At 49.4% G+C, this 22,125-nt stretch overlaps 2 protein-coding genes across 2 annotated transcripts in view; both read left to right on the top strand.

Moving 5' to 3' along the window:
- The first annotated feature begins 4,708 nt into the window (after positions 1–4,708).
- Positions 4,709–12,732, top strand: CETP (cholesteryl ester transfer protein). The gene is made up of 16 exons (XM_032701539.1): positions 4,709–5,009; positions 6,015–6,129; positions 6,771–6,905; positions 7,417–7,487; positions 7,770–7,857; positions 7,970–8,039; positions 8,326–8,386; positions 9,005–9,096; positions 9,338–9,517; positions 9,933–9,983; positions 10,300–10,467; positions 11,674–11,741; positions 11,868–11,910; positions 12,001–12,070; positions 12,395–12,480; positions 12,576–12,732. The coding sequence occupies exons 1-16, from the start codon at positions 4,865–4,867 to the stop codon at positions 12,648–12,650; spliced, it is 1,518 nt and encodes a 505-aa protein (XP_032557430.1). The 5' UTR covers positions 4,709–4,864; the 3' UTR covers positions 12,651–12,732.
- A 2,192-nt stretch (positions 12,733–14,924) lies between these two features.
- Positions 14,925–22,125, top strand: part of NLRC5 (NLR family CARD domain containing 5) — a 37,178-nt gene continuing 29,977 nt past the window's right edge. Inside the window, exons 1-4 of the mRNA XM_032701556.1 lie at positions 14,925–14,978; positions 19,009–19,156; positions 20,001–20,301; positions 21,596–21,658. Coding sequence (XP_032557447.1) covers positions 19,151–19,156; positions 20,001–20,301; positions 21,596–21,658 — 370 coding nt within the window. The 5' untranslated portion in view covers positions 14,925–14,978; positions 19,009–19,150. The remainder of the gene's footprint in view (positions 14,979–19,008; positions 19,157–20,000; positions 20,302–21,595; positions 21,659–22,125) is intronic.

Below are 22,125 nucleotides of genomic sequence, written 5' to 3'. Positions count from 1 at the left end.
GAGCACCAGGATGTGAGAGAGCAGTGCCTGGCTGAGGGCTCTGAGCACATTACTGAGCCAGCCTGGTGTTACATGGAGCTGGGAGGAGACCCCTGTCGCTAATCCCTGAGCAGTGGAAGCCTCTGCTTTGCCTGAGACAGGCTGGGAGCAAGCAGGGATGGCTGAGGTGTGGAAGGAACTGTGTCAGCTCAGCCTGGAGGGATGGCAATGCAAACAGTGAGGTATGTAAGGAGGGATGGCAAGGAAGGGGATATAGCCTGCAATGCCAGCTGTGGGTGACAGCACGAGCCTGAAGGGGAGGGAATCCAGGTCAGACACCAGAAAAAAAATGAGCCTTGAATCTTCCAGAGCAAGGCTACTGAAAGAGTGTAGGAATTCCAGAGAGGTTTTCTGGGAGTAACTTCTGTGCCCTGTGCCGGGATGGAATCTGCAGAGAACAGAAGGGGCCTTGAGGCTGTGGGTTTAGGAGGTTGGGTTTGTCTTGGCTCACGCTTCAAGCTGTGTCGTTCTGCTGCTGATTTAGCTCCTCTGCACACTCATGAGCACAGCTACACAGAGGTGTGCTAGAGCAGCACTGCTGCAGAGCTGTATCTGGTCAGGTCAGGTGCAATCCTGTGCAACCTGAGGCTTTTTGTGTGGGATTCCCTGAGAGCAGGTGGGTTGTGCAGCAGCGACGGTCCACGGGGTGGCAAAGTGAGCACTGGGATAAAGCCAATCCCTCTGCTGCCGTGTGTCCTGGCAGCTTGTTCTGGTTGAGAGCAGTTCTCTGTCCTTGCTGAAAAACAAGTTAGAGGAGAAATGAAGTCTGTTCTTCTCAGGCATTTTTCTTGTTGCAGAAACTCCCAACAGGCTGCTTACTTGGGAAACCACTGAAGTCCTGTTTGTCACCGTGGGTATGCTCCTGTCCTTTATTTGTGGAACATAAATCTCATGAGAAGGAGGTTGCTGCTGAGCAGATAAGCTGTGGATGGTGGGGTGTGGGTGTATGAGTTCCCCTCTTCTCTGAAGAGCTGTTTCACTTGTGCACGTGCTTGTTCCTGTTCTCAGCAGCCAGGGATATCCCAACAGCTGTGCACTTGCCCATCTGAGTGTTACAACCTCCCTCTGGTCTTTGCCCTGTGATCCATCTCTGGCTGTGAGGCTGGTGGGATTTGCAAAGCTGTGCATCCAAAGGGTCTCTCTCCTCCGAGGCCATCCCAGTGCTGTTCCCCCATTGCATCACCAAACACACCAGCTGCATCTTCATCATCTCACCTCAGCCCCTCTGCTTCATAAGAATAGCCCTTGAAATGTCTGCTAGTATTTAACATGGTCTGAATATCAAAAGGAATGAGATCACAGAGGTGACCCAGTGCTGGTGTACAGACTGGTCCCAAACCTGCAGTGAGGGGCTTGGGGTCAGTTCATACTCAGCTGCCTGCCCGAGAGGGTTGGGCAAATCCTGGGAAATGTTGCTTCTGGGCCCATGTCTTGTGCCTGCTCAAGTGGCCTCTGCTGCTGAAGAACCATCCCAATTTCTTATATTAGCACAGAAAGTTGCATTTGCTGATCTTTCAGTCTGGATTTGGCAGTGCAGAATCAGTGCTGCAGAAACAATTCCACTCGACATCACAAGTCTGTATTCAAATGTTGGCAGAGCTTTAACTGGTTTAAAAAAAAATTTTGGTTTAATATGTTATTTGTCTGCATTTTGTAAGCCTCTAGGACAGATGGGAGCAGTGGTCTTGGGCTGACCCTCCTGCCAGCCCTGTGCTGAGCTGCTGTGTGAGTCCTGGCAGTGGTGCTGGAGCCCATCCTGCTGACAGAGCGACGTGGGGACAGGGTACCTGGAAGGCTCTCTCAGGAAGCAGCTGCAGGGTAGCACCAAATGTTTGGGTCACAAACAATGCAGCACAAAGACTAATGGCACTGTGATGTACCTCTGCCCTGGACAGCGGGGGGAAAAACAACCTCAGTTGTAGGACAGTCCCCAGCAAGGTGGTGAGTACATGTGTGCATGCACAGCCTTCAGATACAGCCTTACACAGCAAATATTTATCAAAACATCTTTCAGCATCCCCTTTGGACGTACGGTACAACAGCTTGGGTGTTTACCCTTTCTTTGGTGTTTAAAGCCTGTCCTTCTCCTGCTAGCCAAAATTAACCTTTCCTTAGGCTTGTAAATCTGACCTGACTCCTCCTAGCCTGACCTTTCCCTGGGAAGAGGGTGGGCTGTGGAGTCCCTGCTGCCTTGGCCTCTGCCTGGTCACTCCAGGACAAGGATGCTCACAGCATCTCTGTGTTCCACATGCTTTTGCTATTGTAGGCAGAAAGTCTCCAGCCTTCCTGTTCCCACTGGAGGTCAATGCCCGGCAGTTCCCTGTCCTCCTTTTCTCTCAGCTCTGGTTGTCTGTTGACAGCAGACTCTGCAGCAGTGATGGGGTGGGAGAGCTGGCCTGTGAGGGGGCTGTAAATGCACTGGATCTACCATTTGGGTCTGGAGTCTTGGGCTTTCTGTCTTTGCCTACCCTGAGACACTGGGGACAAATACCCCTGTATCGAAATGCCTATTTTACATTCCTTCCATGCTGGTATGAATTGCTGCCCTGGGCAGAGAGCTGGCTGTGGCCTCCTGGGTCCTGTTCTGTTTTCCCTTACAGTGACCAACACCAGCCTCAATGGGGCTGCTTCCCTGCTGCAGTGTCTCCTCTGGATCTGCTCCAGTAACTATGTGCAACTCTCCTGAGTTTGTGCCCTACAACAAGTGGGATTGTGTCTTTTCTCTACTGAAAGCTTTGCTGAGGGTGCAGGCACATGTGCTCAAGTGATACCCAGCACAACAGCATCTCTGTCAGTTTGTCATAGAATCCCAAAATGGTTTGGATTGGAAGGAACCTTAAATCTCATCTTGTTCTAACCCTCTTACGTGGGCAGGGTCACCTTCCACTAAACCAGGTTGCTCCAAGCAACCATCCAACCTGGCCTGGATCACTTCCAGGGGTGGGGCATCCACAGCTTGTCTGGGTCAGTGAAGTCACTGGCACAGCCAACCTGTGCCACTGCCTCATCACCCTCTGAGTAAAGAATTTCTTCCTAACACCTAATTTAAATCTCTTTTAGTTTAAAAACGTTCCCCCTTGCCCTATCATTATCTGCCGGTATAAAAAGTAGCTCTCCCTCTTTTTGATACTGGAAGGGGCTCTAAGGTTTCCCCAGAGCCTTCTCTTCTCCAAGCTGAGCAACCCCAGCTCCCTCAGCCTGTCAAATGATGGTTTAAGTGTCAATTTTAGTGCCTCACCTACCCCTGTGTTTGCACTGCAGCACCTGAGGAGCCCCCTCCTGCTGTGTCTGCAGGATTCCCTCTATCCCAGGTGCCGGCCACTGTGCTCACATCCCTTGAACTCCGAGCTGCTGAGGAGGGTCGAGCACGTCAGAGGCGTGAGCTGAAGGACAGAAAACAGAGCTGGTACATCGTTAAAGCCCCTTGAATTCAAATCCCTTTCTAACATGCCTGTGCCCTTTGCAGCTTCCTGCTGGGAAGTTGCCGTGGTGGCTGAGATGATGGCACTGGGCTGCCATGTGGGCTCTCCACTGCTCGGACACCCTCTGTCTGCATGTTGTGCTTCCAAGGATTTACCTGTTCGCTCACAACGCCGGGTGGGCTCTCGGCGGGCAGCCTGTCCTTGGCCACCGCGCTGCTCGCCTGCAGAAGCCCGGAGGAAGCCTGCAGATGCTCGGCTTCCCTCGGCAGGTCAGTGACCGTGAGTGCCTCCCGCAGGGTACCCGAGGCCGTTCACCTTCTCAACTCAGGAAGAAAACAGCAGGGCAGGGTGGGGGCTGCCGGACAGCAGGGTCCCCAGAGGAAACGTGCTCGCCCGGACGAGGCATCTGCCAGGGAGAGCAGGGAGGCTGGCACCTCGCCTTGCTCGGGGGGTTGAGTGTGCCCCTGCGGCACTGACAAGTTCTCACCTGTCCTTCTCCATCAGTCTTTGCTGGCAATATGGTTCGTGGGAGCTGCTGTGAGCCTCCTTGCTGAAATAACCCTGCTCTGTTTTGTCCTGGAGCTTGTTTTGGGAATGGGATGGGCCCCCAGCACCATAACAGAGGTGCAGGGGTGGACAGTGGCATGCAGGCCAGGTGTGCACAAGGAGTGAGTGTGAACTTGGGTCTCTGAAGTCCCCAAATAGCAGCTGAGAGTCTGGATACATAAAAAGCTCCAGCTTAGTGGGTTCTTCCCCGAAGGGAAGGTGGCAAACCAAAGATCATCCACAAATCCAGCCAAGAGGCAGAAAGCACCACAGTGCTCTGGTCACGGAGTTTTCCAGGGATGTGGGAGATGTGGGTTCACCCAGTGGTAGCAGGAAGCACACCCTTCCTGGGAACATGCCTCCATTTCCCCACAATGTGTTTAAAACCAGTGGAAAGGGGAGCAGTTATTGTTGTAGGTACATTTTGAACAGGGCTTTGCTGGGGAATTACTGCAGGAATGCAAAATATGGAATATTTCTGCATGAAGAGAAAATGATGAACTGGTTGGAGGTTGTGTGTGAGGCTGCTCCCTTGACTTTATCCTCTTCCACTCTCCATCCCCCTCCAGCTTTTCTCCACCCGCCTCAGTGCATCCATGTCCTGAGTTAGAGCAATCTTGGCAGGGGCTCAAAGCCCTGCAGCCTCAAGTGCCTGCTGAGGGAGGAAGGCAGAGTGCAACTTGAAGAGTCTTAAGGAAACTATAGGAAGATTAGGAAATGTGTGATGGGTTTGATAAGTGGAGGAAGCAGGTCATGTCCTGTGGGCATGTCAGCGGGCTCTGCTGGAGGTATGAAAGCCGCCTTTGCCACAGCCAGGAATCAGTCGGTCTCATCAGCGCTCTCCACTCTGGCTGAAGATGAGCTGGGCTGGCAGGATGATACTGGGGATCTTCAGGATCTTGCTGGTGCTTGTCCATGCATCAGCAGCCTGTGACTTCGGGCCTTTCCCTTACAGAGCCACCGGGGTCGTCTGCAGGATGACCAAGCCCGCGGCATTGCTGTGTAAGTGCCTGCTCTGGGGGGCTGTGTTTGCTCCATCTCTGCCAGAAGTCAGGGACAGATCAGCCAAGTGAGGGGCTTTCTTGCTTCACTGACTCTTGGGTAAACAGTTTATCTGGTAAGATGTAATAATACCTGCCTGGGAGCACAGGTTAAAGCATGGGCACCTGAACTGAATAGGCACAGCTTCTCAAAGGAGCTTGAAAAGGGTCCCCAGCCCCTCTCAGCCCAATGTTTTAGTACTGTTCTTTGCAGAGGGCTGGTGTGATAGAAAAGCTAGAGAAAATGTGTGTTTGATTTCTCTCTTTATTGCAATCTCGTGCCTTGGGGTCAGTGTGCAGAAAGGGGGGGAAGCAGGTTCTCTGCTTCTGTGGGTTTATTTGCAAGGATTTGGGGGCTTTATGGGTGGGGGAAGAATAATTAGTTCTTCTGTGAAGGGTGGGAACAGCTCTGACCCATCCCCTCTGACAGAGGTACATGCAGAGAAGGATGCTGGGCCAAACTAGGAGAGGGTATTACTAGAAGGAAAAAAATCCTATACAAGCATTCCTGAGGCTGGAATGGACTGGATAACATTAGGAAAACGGACACGGAAACTTGAGTATCAGAAGTTTTCCTTTGGAGACCCAAGAGCTGACTGCAATACAAGCAAGCAGCAGCAGAGCAAAGCACTGGGGTAAAGTCAATGGCTTGTGTGGTGTAAGGATGAGCACAGCCTCGACCTTTCAAAAATCTGCTCCTGAGGTGTGTGAAAACTGGGCGTGATTCCCTGGAAACAGGCCTGCTGATGACTGTTGAACCACACACACTGTTGTCCCTTGCTGCCATCAGCTGCTAAAGTTAGGGATTTTTTTATTTTACTCTGAAACTACTTCTAGTGCTTCCTTAATCTAAGGGAAGTGCCTTGGATAAAACCCTTCTGTAGTGCTCTAATCCAGAGTGCGGATCCGACTTTGCGGCTGGGAGAGGTTGCAGTCTGGGATCTTTGCCCTTTTCTTCCACCAACAGTGAACCAGGAAACAGCACAGGTCATCCAAGCAGCCTTCAGAAGTGCCAAATTCCCAAATATCACCGGGGAAAGGTCCGTGCGTCTCCTGGGCAAGGTGGCTTACGAGCTGACCAAGTGAGTATCTCCGTGTCTCTGTGCCAGGGGGGATGTGGGCTGAGGGAGGGGAGCAGAAACTGGCCTCAGAGGGAGCTTTGATCCAGCAATTCCTGGCAGCACATAGAGCACAGCTCTGTCAACGGGGATGAGGAACAATGTCCCTGCAGGCTGGGGCACCTTGGGCCACTGACAATAGATGGTGCCCAAGGCGCATCAAGTAGCAGAGGGGACACATCCAGGGCTGCCAGAGCCACCCCTGTCAGCAGGATGTCACTTGGCTGTGCTTTGTGACAAACCAGGCTGGGTGTCGCTGTGTTACTCACTTTTATTTGGGGGCAACAAATGTAGAGGTACCTTAGCAGGACAGATTTCCTGCCATGACCGCGGTCACACAGAGCACTGCAGGAAAACAGGGTTGTGTTGCTCCGTGTTTCCTGATTAAAGCATTCCCCCACCTCCAAACATCACCATGGAGCTGCAGTGCACCTAGGCTGAGCAAAAGCACCACTCTCCTTGTGCCTGGCCCCCAGGATTTGCAAAAGCTCCTGAGTCTGGCACTGATCCCTTAGAGCCCCCACATCCTTGGGAGCAAACCTGTCCCGCCCAGCCACAGAAAACAGCCCTGGTTTGCAGGCAAACTGTGTTTCTGTTGTTTCCAGCATCCAGGTCAATGACTTGTCCATAGAGAAGAGTGACGTGGAGCTTAAGGAAAATAATGCCATTTATCTTGCCATTAAAAACGTGACGGCCTCCTTCAAAGGGACCCTGACCTACGGCTACGCAGGGGCCTGGTTGTAAGTACCCAGGGCTGGCTGCTGCTGAGCACCACAGCCCCAGCTCCTGCTCCTGGCCCATGGCACAAGTAGGTGTGGAGGGGCTGCACTCCTCGGGCTCTCTGGCAATGCCAGCATTGCTCACTGCCTAAGTGAGACAGGATTTTATGTACTAGCAGTGCTGCTTAGCCCTGTCACTGCTCAGCCCGTCTGGCTTTCTGTCCTTCTGTCCTCACTGTGCCTGAGGAGGGAAGATGGCCAAAGCTTACGAGCTGACTTCTTCCCTCCCCTCCTTGATCTATAAAGTCTGAGTGGATAAAAAAGGGGTTTAATGGTCCAAAGTGCCACTGAGAGAGCAGTTTGCAATCATTTAAAGCCAGAGTAGAGTATCTTATATAAGCTGCAGCATGTCCTTGCAGTGCAAGGACTGATGTGAGTGGTGTTATAAAACTCACCCTGTGGCTGTCGTGTGGTCAGGGAGAAGCTGCTCCCAGCATGGTTTGCTAAACGTCCTCTCTTCTTGCCGTTACAGTTTGCGGCTTTTTCACTCAGTTGATTTTGAAATCGAGTCTTCCATTGACCTCCAGCTGGGCATTAAACTGAGTAAGTGACAGCTGGGGATCGCTGCCCACAGGCGTCTCTGTGAGTGTGGGTGTGGGTGGTGGGCAGCAACCCCGGGCTGGCTCTGCCCACCTCTGGGGTTTGGATGGTATCGGGAGGCTGGGAGTGGGTCTCTGAACCTTGTGCACACAGGATGGGAGACAACGTGGCCCTCAAAGACCTCATAGTTTTAATGGCTCAAGAGGAAGAAGCTGGTATAAATCAGTCCTCTCATCTCAGTAGCAAATTAGCTTTTTTTTTTTTTTTCTCTTCCATCCCATGCAGCGTGCCAGGAGGACAAAATGGTTGCTGATGCCTCAGACTGCTACCTGACTTTCCACAAACTCACACTTCACCTCCAAGGAGACAAAGAGTGAGTCAGTCTCCCTTCAAAATCGAGCTTTGTTGCCCCACTGCTGGTCCCCAAATCTCACCCACCACAGGGAGCACTGCTGGTCCTTGACTGTGCTCCCTGTCTTACACAGACCAGGCTGGCTGAAGCAGCTCTTCACGGATTTCATCTCCTTCACTCTGAAGCTTGTTCTCAAGAGGGAGGTAAGGACAAAGGAAAGCTCTCTGTAGCTTTGTAAGCTACACACTTCTCTGCTCACATGTGCCCACGAGATAGTAGCAGTGTAACGTTAGTGCTTGTGAAAAATAAGACTAATAAATTGAATCCACAAAAAAAAAAGCAGTTTGGACAAAGTAAGAGGTATTGTTGACACTGGTGCTGCTGGACTCTGACCAACAGCCCCCAGATCTCACCGAGAGGCCCAGCTGTGCTCTACAATTCAAAATCCTACCCCATGCCTTCAGGTTTTTTCCTCTTTTCCTCTTGTAGGTGTGCAAGGAAATCAATTCTCTTGCTCAGATGCTGGCAAATTTTGTACTTGATTTAGCAGGTAAACATTCTTGTTTTTTTCCCGCTTTCTTTTAAGTGCAACTTTTGACATTTGAGCTCCAGCAGGGCAGTAGCTGCATCCACCAAAAACATCCTTCAAAAATGTTTATGAGATCCCAAGCCCTCAGGCAACAGCAAAGTAAACCTTAGCAATGTTATGTTTTGAGTTTTCTGCATCAGGTTGGTTTTTAAGGGTGATTGCACAGATTGAAAGACGCAGTTCATAAGGAATTTCTCCTTCAGTACACACTGACCAGCTGTGCAGGATAGCTGCAGGACTGATGCTAGCTGGAACAGGAGCATGCACTGGAGTATTGGGCCTGAGATATTACAGCACTTGGATCTGCCTGCCAAAGATTTTCCCAGTCCTAAATATCAGGGAAAAGGAGTGGAATGTAAAACTTGAGAGTAATTATCCCTATTTCCCAGCGTTGCAATTCTGTCAGTGAGCTGTAGCAGGATCAGCACTAGTACCCGAAAGAGTGGGAACCCCTGTCCCATCCTCATGCCCTTTTACAACTCCCAGTCACCTTCTGCACTGAGTCCTAAAGGAGACTGTCATGAGCTCTGCTCGAGGTTGTTATTTCTGGTGTGAGGTTTTTGTGTTTCCTTCCTGCAGCGAATTTTGTCCGGGACAAGGACATCATCGTTGATCTCTCCCTTGCAGCAGACTCCCTGATACAAACAGGTTACGTAGAATCACGTCACAAGGTAAAGTAACCCAGGCTGCTCAAAGACCAGTGTTTTCTGGTGCTGGGGTGTGCTGGAGGGCTGGGAGGGGCTGGTCCTTTGCTGCCACACCCAGCTGCTGCAGTGTGGGCTGATGCCAGCCTGCTCCCTGCTCTATGTCCAGCCAGCCAGGCCTTTGCCTTGCAATGGAAATGCAGGTGTTGACAGCTTCTTCTGTCTCCCTGCTGCTCCCCGTGGCCAACATGCTTGTTTTCCTTCAAAGGGCCTTGTGCTGTACAAGAACTACTCCAGCACCCTGAGTGACTCTGTTTTCTCCCCGTCGCTGCTGACCGAGTCCCGAATGCTCTACTTCTGGCTGTCCGAGCACACCCTCAGCTCTCTGGCCTCTGCAGCTTTCTTAGACGGGAGACTGGTATCGACCATCAGAGGGGAGAAGCTGCAGGTGATTTCAGGGGCGGTTCCCTCTTTAACTCATGTTTTGGGGAGAGAGTAAAAAGTTCTCTTAATACCGTGTATTGATGAGAGCCAGTTTCTGTAGGAGACAGCAATCTCTAGTCAGCCACTACACATGATGCTGAAATTGGTGCCCTTTTATCAAGAGTGTTCTCTCAGGCAATGAGTGATAACCCTTGGAGTGATAACACGAGCTGACAGAAAACTTGTCAGCTGAATTGTAAAGGGACATGATTTTCTGGGGAAGCACCGAGGTAGAAAAGGGGTGAGCTCAAGGGGAGCTCAGCCATGCCCCTGAACTGAGCACAGGCCACACCTCTGTGCCCTGTCCCATCCAGCACACAGGGCTAACCATAACTTTGTGCTTTGGTTTTCCACAATCTGTTTCTGGTTCTGTTCTGCAGGCACTCTTTGAAATGGAGGACACGGAAGCGCAGCGGAAGGCGGTGCAGATGGTAACTTTTGGTCCTATTCTGAGCATTTGATGTCAAATAAGGAATTTTCAAATGGATTCTGTTGCATCTGGGTCCTTCCCTTGACAGCTTGAGTCTTGGGTGGGCCTAATGGGGACTGATGGAGAAGCTGTTGTGCTTTGCAAGGAGGATTTCTCCGCCCTCCATGATGGCACAGCTTCCCTGAAACGTGGCTGAGTTATTGAGCTTGTATGAACAGGAGGAGGAACTGGGGACTACAAAAGGGATGCAGCTGTATGGCAAGTTGGCACGAAATCGGTATGGGAAAAGTCTGACTCATCTGTTGCTCCTTGACCAGATTTTTCAAGGCACCTCCTATAATGACTCTGTGGCCAAGGTGTGGAGTCTCGCCCAGCCCCAAATTTCTCTTCAGCCTGAAGGGACAGTCGTGAAGTGCTTGGTAGCAGTGGAGGTCAGCATCCTTCCTGCAGGAGAAGAGTCCCTGGTGGTTCTGTACATGGAGAAGGTCAGTTCTTGGGCCTTCTGACTGTGAAGACCTTGGGCCAGGCTCTGTTCCAAATCTGGACCACTCCTGGTGTGCAGAGAGCCCTCTGGGAAGGGTGGGTGGCTAAACCATGGGAGGTAGAGAAGGCATAACTGTTCCTTTTAACATTCCCATTTCTTCCCTTGGCATTTGAGGCTGGGAATGATGATAGTGACCGTGTTGGCTCAATGCCTCCTCTATCAGGCCAGCCCATCATCGATGTGCAAGGTGGTAAAAGCAGCACAAAGCACTGATGAACCCCCATTAATCTGTATCAGACACAGGGAAACCTCTGAGGTGTTTTAGGAGAGAATGAAGGCACCATGGGAATGGATTTATTTTGAAATCTCCTTATTCCCGAATTCTAGCTCTGGCCTCCACCTAGAAAATAGTTGTCTCTGAAATGAAGATGCACCTCTGAAAAATGTGAAGCTCAAAATATAAACTTTTCCTCTATGCATGCCTGCATGAAAGTTCCTGCTTATGCTGTGTTTTACCCCAAACTGCTTTATACTGAATCTAAGGAAGCAGAAAAAAGAAATGCCAGGAGCTTTCCTGTCATGAGTAACATCACAAGAAAGCAGTATATTTGTCCAGTCTTGGAATTATGGGCTGGCATGGACACAAAACCAATGCAAATCTCTCCCTGAGGGTAGAGCAGACTCTCTAATTTAAAGGGTTAAACTGTAATTGAGAATAATTCCCTTCCTGTGGGATACTCAGCAAGTATCCCACATTAGCAGGTCGTTACAGGAAAATACACAGGGCTGTTTCTTGCACTCCAAGTGATATCTTGACGTAAATTTCAAGGATTTGAAATTATGGAATTGCAGAAGCACTGAGCTAGAGGTGGTTCATAAAATCATGGCTCCTGGGATGTGATCTGCTCCTGGACTGCCAGAATCCTGGTTGTGAGCTGCAGCTGCATCACGATTTCTCCTTTTAAATGAACGTTTGCACATAGGCAACAGCAAGAAAATGAGCCTAAATGACCAGAAACCAGAGATTGTTTTGGGTTTTTTTAATCTGGTTTACATTTGCTGGCTACCCGTGGTAGCCCCGGGTGCCTCGGAGCCAGAAGGATGTTGAAATCTGGCTCCTAGAAAGCAAACCAAAATGTCCAAATGCAACTCCCTGCTCCAAGGCAAGAGGAGCTATGCCTCAACCCTGCTGTTCTTCTCTCTGCAGGAAATCACAGTCACTATCCAAGCTGCTTATGCGGAAAAGAAACTCATTTTGCAGCCTTTGGACTCCAGGTCAGTGCTGTGGTCTCTTGAGGGGTTTGTTGCCTCTTTTGGCCCGTGCTTAAAAGCAGCACAAAAAGAGGATCTCTGCAGCCCTAAGTGACTTCCCCTCACCCTTTTTTTTTTCCTTCCTTTCAGCATAGAGTTTAAAGTCTTGAAATGCACAGCTGATCCAAGTGGGGTAAGTCCTTGAAAAAAGTATTCTCTGAGCCATTTGAGGCGAAATGATGTCTTTAAAGCGTTTTTTTGGTATGAATTTTCTGTCTTTCAGAATGACCCATCCTTACGAAACTTCCTGCAGAACATGATCTCGGTTGTTGGGATCCCAGAAGTAACTTCAAGTGAGTTTTCCCTTTGGGGAAGTGCCAACCTACTCTGTAAATTGCCTAACAACAGATGCCCTAAACCTGAACAAATCCATCAATAACCCTAAGAGCCTGGGTGAGGGGGACCATATCACTGTTCTGAATTTCTGTTGGATTCACTTGGGGAACCCTTTGTAAATGTCTGGGAGAAAGGAAAAATGAGTTTTCCTTTGGGCCAAAGGTCGTGGGGCGCTGAGGCACAATTAGGTTTTGGCAACAGGCAGACAGGGTGGCAGCACATGGTGAGGAGCAAGCTGGGAGGGCCATACCTGTAACTGGATGGGTTTGCTGATTCCATAGGCATTGGATCAGCTCTGACTTCACTGATGGACAAAAAAGGAATCAATCTATTTGATATCATAAATCCTGAGATCATCCCAAGAAAGGTAAGCAGAGCTCAGAGATACCTGGCTCTCAAAGCCCCCTTGGGTGTGTGGCATAAACTAACATAACATTTTTCTGTTTTCTCACCCCTTTTTAGGGATATGTAATTGTACAACTTGACTTTGACTTCCCGCATCATTTGCTTCTTGATTTTCTTCACAGAAGTTTATAGAGCTGATCCCTTCATAGAGGGGAGCTTGTGTACAAGCAGCAAGATTTGTGTGTGAACCAATTAAAACATGAGCTGATTTAAATCAGCTTCGGTGGAATTTTATTTCCTTTTCCTGAGAAACACTCCAGGTTCTGTGCAGTTGTGCTTTTACAGAGCCTTTCTTCTGCAAAGATCTTGAAATACGCACTTTGATGCATGCTGCTTTTTCAGGATCTTTAGAGGAATTATGTGCTTAGGAGTAAGGGCTGGACTCTTGAAGTGTGTGGACTCTGGGTTAGCACTGGGGAGGCAGCAGAAATGGGATTTGACCACCTTTTGGCATCTCTGCTGTTAGTTTTGGAAATGTAGCACTTTTTGTGCTGATCCTGGGTTTCCTTTCTGCCAAGAGACAAGAGCCTTCTGATGTTGACAGACTCCAGCAGCTGAAATGATATTACCAAACTCCAAGTAAGCTCAGAACCAGTAATGCTAAAAGACCTGGGTATGGCTGAAAAAAGTAAATGGGATATGGATTTATAGTGCAGTACTTCAACAGAGAGATTTTGTGACCAGGGTACTTTCTTTAAAGAAAGTGGCTCTGTGTAGGGTTCCAGGCAAATTGTTAATGCCTGTGGTCTTGAAACAGTGACAGCAAACTTGAGAAAAGCAATAACAATTATAAGGAAACCAAAGAGATTATAACAGAAAGTTTAAATGTCTAGTCAGGCAGCAGGTTCCACTTCCTTCCTACTGCAGTGCAATAAGTTATCTGAAGTGGCTCAGTTATTTTCCTGTGCCAGTTTGTGCTTCTGGTTTTGTTTTTTTGTTTTGGTTTGTTTTTTTTTTTTTTTTTCAATTGGAGGAGATCTCAGGCAACAAAAAAAATTGTGATAGTAATCACATTGTCAAAGGCAGAGGATGATGTTTTCCTCCCACACAGAGCAATATTAAAGTTGGGGTTCCCACAAAGAGCCCTGAGGTGCTGGTAGCAGGATGGGCTCAGCCTCTTGAGCTCCCTGGGCCTGGTGCTTGCTCCCTCCACGTTGCCATGGATGTCCTCCCTGGGATGTGAGCCAGGTCCCTCTGAACTACCTCTCTCTCACCATCACTGCCCGAGGTACCTCCTTGCTCCAAAGTGACTTCTGGGTTCAGTGGTCACGGTGCCCAGGCTGGGGTACCCAGAAGGGGGGGGCAGTTTGCAGGGTGCTCCATGGCAGCCCAGGACCAGCTGTGTCCATGAGACAGCAGGAGCTGAGTGATGTGAAAGGTGTGACACAATGGTGTGAATGGACCTGGTACAGTGGGCAACTTTGTAGACAACTTTCCTCCTCCCTTCCCACCCTATTCCCATCACTGCCTCTGCTGTATTCAGTACCAGCTGAGGGCTTATCCATGCTCCCTCCTGCTCTAAAGCCATCACTGCTGAGGTCATATTTTCCCCTCCATGCATGGCAATGTCTGGTGAAGACCATGGGAACTGCCTTCTGTCAAGACACAGCCCTCTGCTTCTCCTGAATGACATCCCATTAGTGATGAGCATTAATGAAAAGGAAATGGTAGGAATAAAAGTGCATTTTTTTCTGTGTTGGAGGTGCTTTGCCCCTCTATGGCCATTCAGGGGTGACAGGGTGTGGGAGTGGGCTGCCCTTCCATGGGGCAAAGGAGGGCAATGGAGCTGGGCAGGGACCTGCAGCACAAGTCTGATGAGGAATAGCTGAGAGAGTGGTGGGGGGGAGGGGGCTCAGTCCGGAGAAAAGGAGGCTCAGGGAGGACCTTATCAGTCTCTGCAGCTCCCTGAAAGGAGGTGGGAGCCAGGTGGGTGTTGGTCTCTTCTCCCAGAGAGCAAGTGACAGGAGTAGAAGACACAGCCTCAAATTGCACCAGGGGAAGTTTAGATTGGATAGTAGGGAAAATACCTTCACTGAAAGGGTGTTCAGGTTATGGGACAGGCTGCCCAGGGCAGTGGTGGAGTCACCACATCTGGAAGCGTTCCAAAGGTGTGTGGATGTGGCACTTGGGGACACGGCTTAGCGGTGAACACGGAGGGGGTGGCTTCATCGTTGGATTCGACGATTTTAGAGGTCTTTTCCAGCCTAAATTATTCCACGGGGGAGCGGGGACTCTGCTGAAGTGTCGGAGAAGCAGCAACACGGCGGCTGGTCCCCCTGAGCATCCCTCCCAAAACAGGCGCCGCAGTTCCCCCCCCGGGGCCGAGCCGGGTGCGGAGCCGCTCCGGAACCCCACGTGCTTTCCCGGCAAAGCCGCCGCTGGTTTCGGTTTCGGGCGCGGCAGCTTTGCCGGGGCTGTTCCGCTGTCCCGGAGCTCCGGCGGAGGGACCGATCCGGGCAGGTGAGCGCGGCCGGGCGGCATCGCGGGGCATCCCCGGGCAGGGACGGGCCGAGGCGTCGTACTGAGAACCCCGCGAGGGTCTGGGTGTGGGGGGAAATGAGGGGTGGGGGGGAGTCTGGCTTTGCCCTTCTCTACCCAGCCTTTGGAGTTGGCTTCTTTCGTGAGAAGGCGTGACTGGAATCGTAGAATTGAATACCGCTGGAAAAGACCCGCGGGATTATTGAGTCCAAACTTTAACAAGAGCGGGTGGCTTGTGCTGCCGGGTGCGAGGTGAGCCGGGTCCAGGCAGGAGGTGGCAAACTGGGGCAGAGCCTGGCAGTGGGCACTGCATGTGGCCACCCCAGCTGCCCCGTGTCACCCCTGGCCACTCTGCCCACTGCCGGTTCTCTCAGAGCTCCCCCCGTTCCCTGCACCGTGCTCAGGTCAAGAGAGAGTTTCTATCCAGAGACAGGGGTGTTGCTGGACCCGGGTATTTTATTTTCTGTGGTGAGTTATGGCACAGTGTGGTGTGCCATCTTGCCTTCTCTGGGACTTGGCCACACTCTCCATCTGATTTTCCAATGCAGCTCCTCTGGCATCCAGAGAAATATTAATAATGTTTCATTGTTTATTGCACCCCATAGAGCTAGATCTGGAGATCTGTGCACACACAGTTCTATTTAGAAACCTGGCGTCTTTTATCAGTTCATTCACATCTCCAACGTTCCCACTTAAACCTTGACCCCATTCCAAAGGAAAAGCAAGTTGGTTTTTTTTAACTCTTAGATATAATGGAAGTGGTAAAGAAATATTTTCCCCTGTGCCAGAATAATCAGATGTATGCTTCTGAATAAAAATATTCCCATTGTGAGACTCTTAACTGCAACCAAGTTGGTTTCCTCCATGGAGCATGTTTGCCTCTGAGTCCCACTTTTTGCACCACTCCCCTAAAGTTTTAACAGAAGTTACCACCTGGCTACAGATTTTAGAATAGGATGTCACCCTGCTGCTATTCTGACTGAATATTTTTGCTCATCTCACAGATGGATTTCAGTTGGGGAATTCCTGGCTGGTTTTACTTTCATTTTTCTCAATCTTTTGTTCATCAAGTCCCAAAAGGCACAGAAGGGCTTTGTGCCTCTGGGAGTGGTGGGTTAGCAAGTGGAGATCAAGGCAGTGGATATTGTCCTCCAGCTTGTTTCTTTTTGTGACCCCCATGCTGGTTTGGTGCTGCTGCTCTGTTTCTGGGCTTTTGGTAAGTAGCCTGTGCTCCTCAGAGCATGCAAAAAGTTGGTAGATTTGCAACAGGGAGTTTCACATTTCACTTAAATTTTTCGTGGCTGGGAACCGTGTGAATGGCAAGTTGGGGAGGGCAGGTGGATTTTTGCAAAGTGTTTCAATGGTGGTTTTGCATTTGAAGGGCAAAGATCGAGGCTGAAAAGTTTTCTGGCTTTTCTTGGGAGGTTTTTGTGCTTCCTTTTGGGCTGTGAGGTAGGTACTGTAGCACTGTAGGTCACTGCCAATCATTTCTGATGGTCTTGTTTAGCAGAGCAGTAGGTATAGGAGCTGTGAAGTGTCATTAAACTTGCATCTAACTTTTCAGTGTTGTTTTGTTCTTGAATATGAGTCTTTCATTAATTCTTATGAGTCTAGTCTTTGCCTGAATGGTTTTCAGTCTTCATTGGCATTAAGGTCTGATTTTATTTATTTAAGTATTTATTTAATAAGGCCTTTTTAAGTCAGTCATTCTTGGTCATCAGGGGAATAAGGTCAGAGTGTTGCTGTCTACAGATTTCTGGTTTTTGGCTGGAGAAGTGTAAAATGGAAATTCCCAAAGGTTGACTGATAAGGCTACTGGGGAATAGAGTCTGTTTTGCAGGAAACCCTATTATTTTGCAGTTTGTTTAAATTTGAAAAGCTTAAATGTTGTTTTTTAAGATTTCCAATTAATTGAAACATCTTTTTCTTTGTTTTTAGTGCATGTGTTACTATTAGCATTCTTTATTTGTGTGACAGAGAATATATAAAAACAACAACAACAAAACCCCCTCATAAAAAAACATTTTGAATGAAAACTTGCAGAGTGCTTTCCAGTAAGGTTCAGAATTTCAGTTTTTGACAACATGTTTGACAACAGTTTTTGACAGCCTGAGGAGAAAACTGATCCTGGGTGAGGCAAATTTTGGAACATTTTTCTTGTTCTTGTTAGAATTGTAAATGACAGGCATTAGAGTATTTTTACAAAGTATTTGCACATTTTGCTGAGTCCCAGAGCTGCCTCACTTTTTATTTAAGAGTTTGATCATGAATGGGAACCTGGGTAAAGTCTTTCTTGCAGTGATACTGTATTGCAGCAGTTCATGGTGATGCTGTATAGTAACCAACTTTGACTTGATGAGTTGAAGAGCACACACTATCCCAAACTGTGCTCTTTCCAGGTGTCTGCTTGGCTTTCAGAGCACAGGAGCAGAGGGGGTTGATTGAAGAGGCAGCACAGAGAGGGCAGAAAGTGGTGTTGGTTGACAGGGGAACAGGTATCCTCATGAACACGAGTGGGACAAATGTCTGGACCGATTTTACCTCCAGTGCTCCAGCTTGGTGCCTGCTTTTGTTTTGTCTTCAGGTTCTAGGTGAAGGCCATGCCCAGCAGCCATGTGGGGAGGTGATGTTCTCTGCATGCAATGCACCTTTGGGAGTAGCATGGATCTGCTCCAACATGACTGTAGCTTTCTGATTAATTAGAAGTTTTCTCTGCTCAGATGGGAAGGTCAGAGTATCCTTCTGTCTTCCACTTCTGTTTTGAGCTCTTCCCTCAGCTCCATAAAAATCTCCCACTTCCCTCCTTGGCCAGGTCAAGAAGGTGGCAAATATAAAAGGCCTGAAGGCTTGTGTCTTACTGCAGATACCTGCATGGTCAGTGTGGAGGAGAGCATGTCTGGGGAGTGAGGGCTGAACACCCCAGCTCTGCAGCACAACTCCCCCCTTCCTCCACCCTGGTGGTGGTGTGGTGGCTGCTGCCCTTGGCTTGGGTTTGCTCAGAAAAGGGCAGTTGCTGGAGGGTGGCACCATGTGCACCAGCCTCATGAGGGGGTGGAATTACACGACCCACAGGATGTTCCCACTCAACACTGTTCCTGGCTGTTTGCTGAACTAGGCTCCTCACTGTCCCATCTTGCCCCCACCTAAACTTGGGTGTTACAGCAACGGTAGGAATTTTTCTCAAACCGCACCAAGTGGACTTGGACCTGGAAAGACTGTCCCCTCTAGGAGCAAGATGGATAGTTGGTGAGGGGATGGAGCACAGAGGCTGCTCCCTGGGGTTTCTGTTTCTCAGCCTTTCCTTAAACTTGGTGATGGTAGCTGTAGTTGGTGTGGGTTTCAGCATCCATGCAGGGTGCTATCTGCTGGAGACAGGCTATTGTAGCCTGTGCTTAGGACTGCAGGATGTTTGGAGGCATGCTGGATGGTAATGGCTTTCCTCCTCCCTTTCCTTGTGGTAGGAGGGCTTGGACATTGGCCAGCACCTGCTGCAGAGTGGGGTGAAATTTCCCACTGCCATCTCTGCTGAAAGGTGGGGACCTGGCACCGGTGGCATTTTCAGCCCCCTACACTTGCAACTCTTTTGTGAGAGCTGTGTAGCCTCAGAGAATCAGCTTTTCACAGGTTTTTGTGTGTGTGTGTGACTGGCTGCTTGACTTGAGCAAGCTGCTGCTGCTTCTGCATCAGCTTCCACTGAGGGGCTAAGAGCAGCAGAGTGGCACAGACCAGCTCAGATCAGGCAGTGATGCCAGGAAAACTGTGATTCCCTTGAAGTGTTCCTGTAAAACTGTCTTCACCCCCATGTTAGGGCACAAGGCTCAGTCCTGAATTTTCATCAGACCAGTAGTGAATCCTCATATGTCAAAACTTTTGTGGTCACCGCTGGTTTGAGTGAGAAGAGATGAAAAGCACCACAGCTGACCTTTAGGTCAAAGGAAAAGTTTCTAGATCTGTGACCTGTGTAAATACAGTGGCCTTGTATGTCTACATCCTCTTCTGTTATTGCCCCTAGGCTGCTGCATCCAGGCATGCACCACATTCTGGGGTGTCCCTGCGTGCTGAAGCACTGCCACTAGAAGGTTGGTTCTCCATCAGAATATGGACCAGAAGCCACCTTTGCACTTGACAACTGGAAGGAGGCTGATCACACAACAATGCAGGTAGGAGATTACGTGCATGGCTTTGATGTGGGAAGGAGGTGTGGAAGTGGAGGTGACATTGCCACCAAAGCAGAAATGAGTTGTTCATCCCCACAAAATGAGCAGCAAGAACAGTCCTGCACAGACTTGTGAATTGAGATACAGACAACTGAACAGGTAAAACAGAAGCTACACACACAAGGAAAGCAAAACAAGGAATTAGTTCACCACTTCCCATGGGCAAGCAGGTGTTCAGCCATCTCCAGGAAATCAGGGCTCCATCATGTTTAACAGTGACTTGGAAAGACAAACACCATTGCTCTGAACTCCCCACCTTCCTCTTTCTTCCCCCAGCTTTATATTCTGAGCACGATGCCATACGGTCTGGAGTCTAACTGACCCTTGGGTCAGCAGAGGTCAGCTGTCCTGGCTGTGTTCCCCCACAACTTCTTGTGCACCCCCAACCTTGGCAGGGTGGTATGAGAAGCAGAAAAGACCTTGACTCTGTGTAAGCACTCTTGACCAATAACAAAAACATTCCTGACCTTCCCAGAGGTCCTGGTGCATGTGAGAGATGCCTGGGATGTTATATGATACAGATGTCAACAGCTTCTCCTTGGCTGGTGCCAGAGACACTGACTGCTTTGGTTGCTCCTGTCCCGTGCAGACAAGGATTGCTGTCCTTGCACTGTCGTGGGTGGGCTCAGATTTGCCACAGGACACTCTGAGAGCGAGGCAGACGAGAAGCTCCGGGTTAGACCATGGGACAGAAAAGCAGCCCAAGTCATCAAGGGCTGTGCTGGCTACTCAACAGTGTGTGGGTGAACACCTCTCCCTCCTGTGACCATTGCTGTCATCCCTCTAGCCCCCACTTCAGAATGACGACCTAGACCTGGAAGCAGCCGTAGCCAGAGCCCGTCCCCGGCTCGTGGAGTTCCTCAGCCACCGTCCCAGCTGGCTGCTCACGACCTCCCGGTGCTTCCTCCCAGAGCTGGCCCTGAACAGCCTGGGCAGCATCACCAACACCAGGGAAAAAATCTCCATACTCCTTGACCTGCTGGAGAAGGCCGGTCCCGCCACCTGGAAGCAGTTTGTGCAGTACCTGTGCATGGAATGTGACCTCCCCCTGGATCTGGAGGTCCTGCTCATGAGTTCTGCGGGAGAAGGTAAGAGAAACCAGGCTGGCTCCCTCTGACCCAACAGCCACAGCCAACAGGCCAGTCTAGGCAGTGACACCACCAGTGCCCTCACTTGCACGGTCTTTTTTGTTGGAAGCGAAACTTAGAAATGTAAGTTGAAGTAAAAAAAAAAAGATTAGACATAAAAAGCCAAACCCAATAAAAATTGTGCACCGCCGTCTCCAATAAAACTGAGACGAAATTTTTTGATGGATTTATTTGAAGGAGGAAAAACAAAATACTGTCTCTTTGTTCTGTGGATTTTTAATTGTTATTTTTAAATTTTCCTGATCCAGAAAGGCAAGAAATACAGAAGTCTAAAAACACTCCAAACACAAGAGAACCACTTCCTCATATCTCTCACTACCAGTTGGAGGCAGTGGCTTTAGAGAAAATGATGCAATTCATAAAGACCACAGTCAGTAACCATGTGTCACCTGGCAGACTAAACACAGTGTGCACACACTCTGCTTTGTGAGAGCCTGTGGCACCAGCTAAGCTGTGCCTCTCCCTTACTGGGTTATTTTATCTAGTGATTAATTCTTCTCTTCTGCAGGAAGTCATACAGGATGAGTCCTTCTCAGCAGTACTGTCTTTCACATAATGTTATTTGCATCAGTTGGGTGGATGCAACCTTCAGTAACCAGACAAGCAACAGGGAAGGTGGACTGATGGGGGATTTCTGTCAGGACTGAAGCTGAGACAGGTTTCAGCCTTTTGATGCTGTGACATACCACAAAAGAAGATATCTCCTCAGGTTTCCAGCTTATTTTGGTTTAACTGTAGTATTAATAGCTGAGCATCACTGATCCTTCTGAAGGTGAAGTGCCTCTGGTTATGCTGAGAGGGTTTTGTGGCAGCTTTGAGCCATACTGTGAGTCAGAAAAGGCCCTTGACTGGGCTGCTGACTCTGCCAGTGATTTATTCTTAGCAAAGCCTTCTTTGCAGGAAGAGGGAAATGTAGGGGTTCCCTTTTTGGCTGCAGTGTGGTTTTAGATCAGCCAAAGCAGCCCATGCCCCGAGTTTGTATGTGTCACAGGGAAAAGTTGTTTCACTTTCCCTTGAAAGCAGAGGTTGCCTGTGTTCTGGATCACTCTGAAAGGAAAAGATCACATGAGGAGCCTGAAACCTGGCTGTGTTGCATCAGCCCTTATACTGAGTCTTGGTTTATACTATCTGTCTTGCAAGCTGTTTGCCCTTTGATTTTGGCCAGCAGCACTCCAAATCTCAAGAGCAGAATGCTTGCATTAACCATATTTCATTTCCCATCCAACTCCTTTAGGTAACTTCAACCAGAGAGAAGCAGCATGCACAGATGTGAGTGCCTGGTCATCTGTGCCAACAGGTAAGGCTGGAACACTCCCTGGGGCACTGTGCTCTTGGAGTTTATCTTCTCTGCCCTTGTCCTGGGCAAGGCTAAAAATATCCCAGGCATTGGCTTCAGTGCTACCAGTCGTAGCAACTTCAGGTTGTTCTGTTCTTGGGGCTTTCCAGGTGAACCTCTGCTATTCTCATTTTCCCTTCCTGAATTTCAGAAAAGCCTTGCTGGCTCTAAGTCTTCTAAGGAGCTCACTCCCTTTGGTTTCTCTGGGCAAGGGAATCTCCCACCCACTCTACGAAGTCCCTGCTTTTTGTGTCCTGCAGAGGTGCCTGTTGTTGATGGCAGGGAGTGCATTGGTGCTGGATTACCTGTTGGTGAAAAACAGGTGATTTGAAGGGAAAGATCTTCATTTCTTTTCCTGCTGTGTGAATTTGGGGACTGGGCTAAGGCTGACACCCACAGCAACAGGAGCTTCTCTCAGAGTGGCTGTG

Source organism: Chiroxiphia lanceolata, chromosome 13, assembly GCF_009829145.1.
Source record: "Chiroxiphia lanceolata isolate bChiLan1 chromosome 13, bChiLan1.pri, whole genome shotgun sequence".
Taxonomy (NCBI): Eukaryota; Metazoa; Chordata; class Aves; order Passeriformes; family Pipridae; genus Chiroxiphia; species Chiroxiphia lanceolata.
The sequence above is the reverse complement of the archived record's forward strand: the minus strand, read 5'-3'. Positions and strand labels throughout refer to the sequence as shown.